The 10,098-nt window shown below is 38.9% G+C and overlaps 1 protein-coding gene across 1 annotated transcript; it reads left to right on the top strand.

Annotated features, from left to right (window-relative positions):
- The first annotated feature begins 3,116 nt into the window (after nt 1–3,116).
- c9orf72 (C9orf72-SMCR8 complex subunit) lies at nt 3,117–10,015 on the top strand. Its single transcript, XM_084391537.1, has 10 exons — nt 3,117–3,218; nt 3,617–4,178; nt 4,278–4,373; nt 5,465–5,529; nt 5,609–5,681; nt 5,759–5,875; nt 5,959–6,194; nt 7,000–7,057; nt 7,149–7,258; nt 9,003–10,015. The coding sequence occupies exons 2-10, from the start codon at nt 3,732–3,734 to the stop codon at nt 9,187–9,189; spliced, it is 1,389 nt and encodes a 462-aa protein (XP_084247663.1). The 5' UTR covers nt 3,117–3,218; nt 3,617–3,731; the 3' UTR covers nt 9,190–10,015.
- The last annotated feature ends 83 nt before the right edge of the window (nt 10,016–10,098 follow it).

The raw sequence follows: 10,098 nt of genomic DNA, 5'->3' as shown, positions 1-10,098 counted from the left end.
CAAAACACAACCATCCCTGTGTGTGTTTGCCAGGTTTGTTCTTCACTTTTTTTTTTGCCACTGAAGACATGCTCGATTTGAGCATTGGCATGCTGACATGATATGTTGCATTTGAGATTTTTTTATTACCCATGGCATTAGAAAGACCGTTCTAGAAAAAAAATAACCCATTACCATCCGCAAGGGGCTGGGGCGAGCAGGAGCCATGCATCTCCACTCTTCCACACCACAGAATGATGGGATGAGGAACGGGGTGGAAGGAAATCACTCTGGCAGATGTAATGACTCTGTAAAGAGCAGACATGACAACTGCTAATCAGCACAGTGAGCCCTAATCAGTGAAGTGCGTGTGAGCATTAAGGTTTCATATAGAAACAGATACACACACACACACACACACACACAGACTCATCAAGAATCACTCATAATCAGTTTCTCATCATGCTAATACCAAAGCCGCACACGCATCCGTACTGAACTGCAAATAATCTGTTGTTATATTTCTAGCACATTCTGTATTCAAGCAAATCAAGCAGAAGGCAACAGCTCTAACAAAAGCCTGCACACATAATTTCCTTCTCATGCCGTCTTGTAACCTGGCCTTTGGATGCATGGATACGGTTGCTAGGCGCCGCCTAAAAGTGTTGCTAACGCTGCTTCGCACTATTGTTGCCATGGCAACCTGAAATGCCTCTGTCTCTCTCTCTCTCTCTCTCTCTCTCTGCCATCACAATAAGTCAACGAGGTTTGTGGCATTGTAATGGAAAACTGAGAGCACAATATATATCACCCAACAACAGTGGTTTGAGGTGACGAGGGTCAAGTGGTGTATTTAACCACCAAATTGAGATCAGTGGAACAGTTCAGCAAGGTTGGATGTGGTCAATGTGTATTACACACCAAGAGGTAGAAGGATGAGGTGCCAATCAGAAGGTTAAGAGTGAGGACAATACTGCAGATGACTAAAGCGATGTCCTAAATCGAATACTTCCCTACTATATAGCATGCAAAAAACAGTACGCCAACAGAGTAGTGCGTCCGAATGCATAGTATTCGAAAAACAGTAGGCGAAGAGTCTCCGGATGACCTAATACTTCCGACGAGATTCTAAAGTGCGCATTTGCAGGACACTTTACTATCCTATGAGGCCACTGGAGAGGATTTATGAATGGCAGTGAAGCTGGTAGGTCAGGTGACAGTACATGGCGGATACAGTCTGAAGATGTGTATCATTTCGAAGGCTGCGTCACCCGGAGGTCGCATTTGTCGGCTGCATACATAATAGATGCTGCCTCATTTCAGTAAAGTAACCATTATTCCATCATTCCAAAGACATAAGGAAATTACAAGTTACGCTTTACAGCTAATTACGGGTCAATTTTATAATGGTTACTTTTCTGAAATAAGACATCCTTGATGACGTATGCGACTGACAAATGTGACACAGAATTGGGTGCTTCTCAATTTTTTTATTTGTGCATCCTAGTTTATTTTCCTCACGTTTTAGCTCCACCCCTTAAGATGCGAGGGAAGGATACAATTATGTATCCTCGCTCATGACTCCTCAGGAAGCTTCCTAACTCCTCGTGGTGCAATTAGATATTTGAGATGTCCTTCAGATGGGTGAATTTGATCGGCCTCTGGATCACATGCTGGAGAAGTGAGGAAACATCAATTTGAGTATTGAGAAGCACCCATTGAATTTCATTCATAATTTATAGAACATACTTTTTTTTAATGGTCGGAAGTTCAAATTCAAAAGTTGTACCTAGTAGATACTACCTACTCAGACTGTAGCCTATGCGATTTGGGCGATTCAGTGTAGAGTGACCACAAGGGACGTTTCATCTCTAATTTTGAGAATTGAAATATGGGCTAGGCTACAGATGATTTTTTTCCCATTAAATTTTTAATCTGCATAAATGTTTTACAACCTAACATTCACATCAACTTCTATTTGAGCCATGAAAAATAAATGGATACTATCTATCTATATTTGTTTTTAGCAATATTTTGCCTCAGATTATGCCTTTAAAAACGTAGCCTGCTGTGCTAGTAGCCTACCAGTGTAAATTATATCATATAACTTTGATAGTTACATTAATGTGCCTTGATATATCTTTAAAAAATGCTTATGTATATTAGTTTTCTTACACTCAAACATATGCCCGATTTCACAGACTGCTAGGGCTTAGATTAAGCCAGGACTAGGCCTTAGTTTAATTAGGACATTTAAGTAGTTTTATAAATGTGCCTTAGAAAAAAAACATTAGCCTATATTTTAAATATGTCAATGCAAGTTGCTTTCAGTTAAAACTCAAACATGCTTTTCTTCTAACTAGACTTAAGCCTAATTTGTCTGTGAAACCAGGGGGGATAGTGTTTTAATACCCTTTTGGTTGGGAAAATCATGTATTTACCTGCAGTGATAAAAACGATCTTCGCTGGCAAACGATAGCATTTTCAGGTTTGTTTCAGTGGACTGTGGCTAGGTGAAAATCTACTTAATATGGCGCTCTAACGTTATTTGTTCTCCGTGTTTGTTATAATAATATATCGTAACGTTACTTTGTCAGGGGTAATGAGAAAGTGATCCAAATGATTCAGTCCGTTGGTGAAGATTGATTCAGACTAAATGGCGAACCGATTTACTAACACACACAATAGAACCGAAAGATTCATTTGCAAATTGGGTTGGTTGGTTCTGACAGCCGACAGAAAGCACGGACACATGGTGTCAAATTATCCTATACGTTAATATTTCACGTCAGATAAGGATTTATCAGTAACAATTAAATGGGACACAGCAAAAAAAATGGCTCTTTTCCAGCGACGCCCCTACAATAGTATATTAAATAACACTGAAGTGTAAAGCAATACAACAGCTATTTAGCTGTGGTGTCAGGGCATGGTAGACAAAAAACCCCAATAATTTAATATAATAGCAATATAATGTACAACGCAGTTCGATACTATAATACAACAGCGGTATCTTCCTCAATACAGATCACAGCCTAAAGTGATGGTTTGACAAAACAACTCACAAGGTAATTCAATTTCCCCCCGGTCTCGGGTAATCAAATTACTCGTTGACCCGCCAGAGGGCGCTGTTGTGCCCAGCGCTTCAGCAACGCGCTTCTTCGCAGCCTTCTGCCAATGACAGCAGAGAACCGGGAAAGGGAGGACGAATGTGTTGTTGTTGTTTCGAGCTAAAACGGGTAAGATTCTGTATGTGTAACATATTGGCGACAATATATATATATATAGAGATTCATTACGATAATTCAAGCTAACACAGATGAATTTGATAGATGTAAGTCGCGGTGTAGTGATTAACATTAGCTTGATATGTGTTGACAACAGACTGCGGTGTTGACATACAGTACATTAAGCTCTATGGCAGCTCTAAATTATTTTGATATTTTGACATACTCTGAGGTCAAAAAGCTTGTGTGTGTGCTTTTTTTTCTTTAAAAGAAAATGATATTTTTCAGCCAAAATGTGTCTAGGTTAGAAGTCAACAATGCAATGTTATAATGTTATACTGGCCTGGTTTACTTGTCATGCCACTGTTTTCACTTTCTAGTCCACTGTATTTTCTCTTCCTCTCAAACAGATTGCATGAGGGCAATGCAACAGCAGAGGGATGTTACAGTCTGTTTGTCACCACTGACTTCTGCATTGTGAGACTGACAGTAGTTTGAGTGTAAAGGTCAGCTTGAGTGGCCATCATGTCCGCAGCCTGTCCCCCGCAGTCTCCAGCTGTGGCTAAGACTGAAGTGTTGGTTGAGGACTGGTGTCCCATGTTGGCTGCGACCTTCGCTTACTGGGACAACATCCTGGGACCTCGTGTACGCCACATCTGGGCCCCCAAAGGTCAGGGGTTGTCGCTGCTCAGTGATGGAGAGGTCACGTTTCTGGCCAATCACACGCTGAACGGCGAGATTTTGCGAAATGCGGAGAGCGGCGCAGTGGATGTGAAATTCTTCGTCTTGGCGGAAAAGGGAGTCATCATCGTCTCACTGATTTTTGACGGAGAACTCAAGGGTGATAAGAACACTTGCGCCCTGTCAATCATCTTGCCGCAGTCAGAGCTCAGTTTCTACCTGCCACTGCACAGCGTGTGTGTGGAGAGACTCAAACACATTATCCGCAAGGGACGCATCTGCATGCAGAAGGTTTTTGCTTCGAGTTGTGTACTTAAATTGTACTTGAATCCAGCTGTTGAGTGTTTGTTTTTGTAATGCTTATTTGTGTGTGTGTGTTTTATCTTGTAGGGTTACAACATAATCTCTATGTTGTCATCTGAGATTGTTCCCATAATGGAGCTTCTCACTTCCATGAAGAAACACAGCGTACCAGAGGAGGTGGATGTGAGTATTTAGACATTTTTTAGAGGCTTTTGTAAGTTTTTTTGTTCACAGTGAGAATTTAGTTTAGACAGAAAGTGATGAGAACTGAAGGAGATTGGGATGTGAGCCAAACTCAGATTGCTTCTCCCATATTTAAAAAAATAGAATAATGCAAATAAAATAAAATGTTAATACAAATTAATTACTAGTGCAATAAAATAATTGAGTATTATTAGTATTAATGAGGCTTTTTTCTTCATTAAAATATCAAGACAGTTGTATTACCCTGATACTTTTTACTTTGTGCCCCCCCCCAAATATGACAGTGATTTTTAAAGGAGCTGTATGTAAGATTGTGGCCAAAACTGGTACTGCAATCACTTTCAAATTACTGTAGAGCGGTGTATCCCCTTCCCCTCCCCCCTGACTCGAGGTTGCCAGATAGGCTGCAGAATCCAGCAGGAACATAGGCTGCTACGTAGCTGTGGTAACTAGAGCAGAGCTGGCAACCCCGATGCCGAAACACTACTGACTTCGTGATTGGTAGATAGGTGAAGGGTGGCGCTTCAGGCCAAAACACAACATGACAACATCAACATCAGTTGAGGGCTGCAACTTCACTTTTTAAATGACAATATCCTGGCCGGACTACTGTTGTCAGTGATATAAGTATTTGAAATGAACATGATTTCTTAATGTCTAGTGACATATCAGGGCCATTTTATGATTAATTGAAATACATTTCTTACATACATCTCCTTTAATTCAGAAAAAATAAAAACATGCTCATCATTGTATTTTGAATACTGATATAAATCCTGAACAAAAGAATTAGTGTCATGTCATTAACCAGTTAATGAACATTGTAAATACTTATAAATATATTTTGTTCATTAAATATATACTGTATTATTTATCATTTAAAAATGCCATCGTACGAGCAAACAAAAACACTGATTGGTTTCTAAGGGTGGATCTTGCTGCAAAGATGCATAACCATCCTCACTCAGTAGCAAATACATTTGATCTTTTTGTGACAGTTTTGAAAAATTGAATGTTTTTCTCTCTCACTCTCACTGAACCATAAAAAGAAATAATTTTCCTTGTTACAGCTAAAGGACACTGTGCTCAACGATGATGATATTGGAGACAGCTGTCACGAAGACTTTTTGCACAAGTAAGACATATTACATCTTTAGTAGAAGTCAATGATCTGAATTGAGTCTAGTAAGGTTTGCCATCTTTCTCTATCATAGGGCTATCAGCTCTCATCTTCAGACCTGTGGCTGCTCCATGGTGGTTGGCAGCAATCCTGAGAAAGTCAATAAGGTACACATTCCTGCATAGATATTTCTCTACATTCACACCTTAGTATGTAAGCCAAATAATGATGTTTCCTTTTGTAGATAGTGCTCACGCTGTGTCTCTTCCTCACTCCTGCGGAGAGAAAGTGCTCTCGACTCTGTCACCCCGATGGCTCGTTTAAATATGACACCGGTCTCTTTGTTCAGGGCCTTCTTAAGGTATCCACAGCATCCCTCCATGAGAAACTTATAACTGCTGCCCATTACTACCCATAATCATTAAGGACTCTTCTCTTTCCCAGGACTCCACTGGGAGCTTTGTGTTACCCTACCGGCAGGTTCTGTACTCCCCGTACCCCACCACCCACATCGACGTGGACATTAACACGGTGAAGCAGATGCCACCCTGCCACGAGCACACGTATCATCAGCGGCGCTACATGCGCTCTGAGCTCAGTGCCCTTTGGAGGGCCGCCAGCGAGGATGACATCAGTTCAGACAACCTCATCAATGCCCAGGACTCCTACACCCCAGATTTGTATGAGCCCTACATACCTTCTTAGTCTGGAAGCTGTATTATGATTGGCTGTTTCTTACTGTCAGGATAACAAGCTCTCGTGGTCTTCTATTCAAATACACAGAATTTAAAAATATATATATGTAAGGGATAATCAGTCAGTTGGTTATTATTGCAAAGTAAATCATGATGAATGATTCAGAGATCCACCATAATAAATGTCATTAAATCACAGAGGACCTGTTAAAATATTTGGTAACGCTTTACAATAAGGTTTACAAATTAGCTAATGCATTAGGTATCATGAACTAACAACGAACAAACAGCATTTTTACAGCATTTATTAATCTAGGTTAAATCTTAATTTATTTCTAAATGTACTATTGTTCATTGTTAATTCATGTTCATACTTAATACTGTATATAGTACAGTTTAAAAGTTTGAGCTCAGCAAAATTTTAATAAATTAATTATTTTATTCAGCGATGTAGCAATGTATTAAATTGATTATACAATATTTATATTTATTTGGAACTTTCTATTCAGCAAATAATCCAGAAAGATTTCCACCAAAATATTATGCAGCACAACTATTTTCAACATTGATAATAATAATAATATCTTGAGCCTCAAATCAGCATAAATTTTAATAATATTTGAGGGCGCTCACCATATCATTCGCTCGATACGATATAATCACATGTCAAGTAGTCAGCTACTGAACCTTATTTTATAGAATTAAAAGTAGCTCTTAAAGTTTCTTAAGAGGATATAAGAGGCTTCTTGAACCCTCTGAATCGCTAACTAATCTTTATGGTTTTTCTTAGGAATATATTTCAGGACGTGATGCACAAAGACATGCTTGTGAAGTCCTTCATAGATGAGGTAAGCCTGCTGTGACTCCTTTTTGACTCCCTTTCTTCCTCAACTTTGGCCTTGATAACGTGTGTGTGAATGCATCTTTGTTGGTTTCTAGGTGTTTCTGTTGAAACCAGGTCTGTCTCTGCGGAGTGTGTATTTGTCCCACTTCCTTCTCCTGCTGCACAGGAAGGCCCTGACACTGCTCCGATATATTGAGGATGAGACGTAAGTACAGCAGCTTTGAGCTCAAAACCTCACCAACCACTTTAGTCTCAGCCTTAAATGTTTTGCCCACGGACAGTTGGCTGAACGTCTGATGCATATGGCGCAAAATATGGGAAACGCTTCGGGAGGTTCGAAGTTGTCTTCTGATTGGTTGAGTTCTCCAGAATTTCTGGGAGACTTGCATGTTGCGTTCTTTAACATGGCCATTAATATGGCCAGCAGCCATATCACCCTGTAACTCAAGACTGGTAGCCCACTGAAGCTAAGCAGGGTTGAGCCTGGTCTGTGTGGGTCCTAACGCCCCAGTACAGAGACGGGGACGCTCTACTGTCAAAAAGCACCGTCCTTCGGATGAGATGTTAAGCCGAGGTCCTGACTCTCTGTGGTCATTAAAAATCCCAAATTTGTCCAGTGGCCTCTGTCCATCATGGCCTCCTAATCATCCATCCCATATATACTCATTGGCTTCATCACTTCGTCTCCTCTCCACCAATAAGCTGGTGCAGTATGTCTGCTGTCTAATCATCCAGATGGATGCTGCACATTGGTGGTGGTTGAGGAGATTCCCCCCTTCTATGTAAAGCGCTTTCAGTTCTGAGAAAAGCGCTATATAAATGTAATGAATTAATTGTATTATTATTATTATTATTTAACGGTCCATCTGGAAACAAAGCTGTCGGGAACCCCATTATGTAAAAAAAGAAAGCCGTCGTGTTTACAACTGTAACAATAAATGCTTATTATGATCAACTAAACGCTGAATTTTCAAAGGTTTTTGAAGTTCACAGCAACATTATTGCTCCATTGTTGCAGTAAACTTGTACAGTGTTCTCGAGTGAATTGCACGCTGGTCTGTTATTATAGGGTCATCGACTTTAAATTTCCGTTCCCCTAAACATGATGCTGAACAAAACAAGCTGTGATTGGTTGCTTTACATCTCAGTCAGATGTCCTCTTGGAGTCCAGACCTTCTGCCATTAATTAATTAAACACAATCTTTGTAGTATCATGCAAAGGTGGGTGATATACACTACCATTTAAAAGTTTTGGGTTGGCTGCATATATTTGATCAAAAATACAGTAAAAACAGTAATATTGTGAAATATTATTACAGTTTAAAATAATTAAAATTGTAATATTGTCTTTCTATTTGAATAATTTTATATTTGCTGCTAAAGAAACATTTAATCACTGTAATGCTCCTTGCTGGATAAAAGTTTCATTCCTTAAAAAAAATCATACTGTCCACAAATTTTTGATTGGTAGTGTAAGCAAAGATTTATAGCATAATTTAACATTTTTGGTCAGTTTTATTTAAGCAGTCGCAATAATGAATATTGTGATGGAATTTTATCAATAAGTAACAAATGATTTAATATAATATTTAGCTCATTTTTCTGATCTGTGTTGCTTATTTCAATTCAAACGAAAAAAATGCACTTTTTTTTAGTTAAACATGATAAAATTCATTATGCAAGCTTCCATACATTACAACACCCCTTCACTGGCATACCTGAAACCTTTCTGCTGTCTGTATTTTAAATTCAAGTTTGATTCAGAAGTGTATAATAATTCCTGAGGTCATTCACAAAGCACGATTGCATGTCCATGTTTGTCAGCAGCAGAGTATGCACTGGTAAAAAATAATTTAGCATCGTTACAAACAGTAACTAAGGGGAGCGGGGTCATGATTATGTTGTTTACTGTATATCCAGGTAATATTGATTATTATTGATGATTACAGGCAGAAGGGGAAGAAACCTTTCAGATCTCTGCGCAATCTGAAGACTGATTTAGACTTAACGGTGGAAGGGGACTTGAATATCATCATGGCGATGGCGGAGAAGCTGCGGGCAGGCCTTCACTCCTTCGTTTTTGGGAAGTCTTTCCTTACCAGCATGCAGGAGCGTGACCTCCTCATGAGCTTCTGACCTCTGAACCCTGTGCTCATCACACCACAGGACAATTTGGGCTCTCTTGCATCTTTAGGCTTATTTAAAATATGTTTATATGTGCTTTTTGTTGACAGCATTCTGAACAATATCTGCTGCTTAAATGTCAGTTGGTGCAATTTTGCTTTGAAGTAATGATAATCTGCTTAGTGATGCTGGTAAATTCATTTTTTGTGTCAAAAAACTTCTTGATGGTCCTATGAGACACTTCTGTGACGTACAAATGCTAACATAACACATAAATTGGTGAGGTGTTACATGGCAAGGAACAAAGTTGAAGTAATTGAATGACTCTCATCTTGTTTAAATTAAAGCTTTAATTAAAGTAACCTTTGCTCTGTAATAACATTCCCTGGCCTTTTATCTAGGATTGTCTGTAGACTACAGAATTCAGATGACAGATCTGTTATTTCGCAGAACCGCATTTGTGGCTGGGAGACTTTTCTTTGTTCCTTAACTTGAATTTTTTTTTAAACGAAACTTATGGTTAATTAAATGGCTCAAACTTTTGCATTTGGTTTGGGGCATTAATATAGGAAACCTGGTGGGAAAAGCAAAGTGCAACTTGACTCACTATATCTAAATACAGTCAAATCTCTGGTGTACAATGTGCAAGGAAGTCAGCAAAAAACAGGAAGGACCCCATAGACATTTTTATTTTGAAGTGTTCTTCCACAAAATATTACATTACTTCACTGCTATGTATGTTATCAAACAGACACTGCATTAATGGTAGACATCTACATTGATACATTTCAAGTTGTAAATGTGTTGACTTAATAAATTGTGCCTTTTGTTTGTGAAACATGACTTATTTTATTATACCCGTTAACATCCTTTCCTGAACTTTTTATTTTTCGAAAAGAACATTTTAAAAAAATGTTGGCT

The sequence above is a fragment of the Rutilus rutilus genome (assembly GCF_951802725.1).
Source record: "Rutilus rutilus genome assembly, chromosome: 20".
Lineage (NCBI taxonomy): Eukaryota > Metazoa > Chordata > Actinopteri > Cypriniformes > Leuciscidae > Rutilus > Rutilus rutilus.
This window is presented reverse-complemented; position numbering and strand designations above follow the sequence as displayed.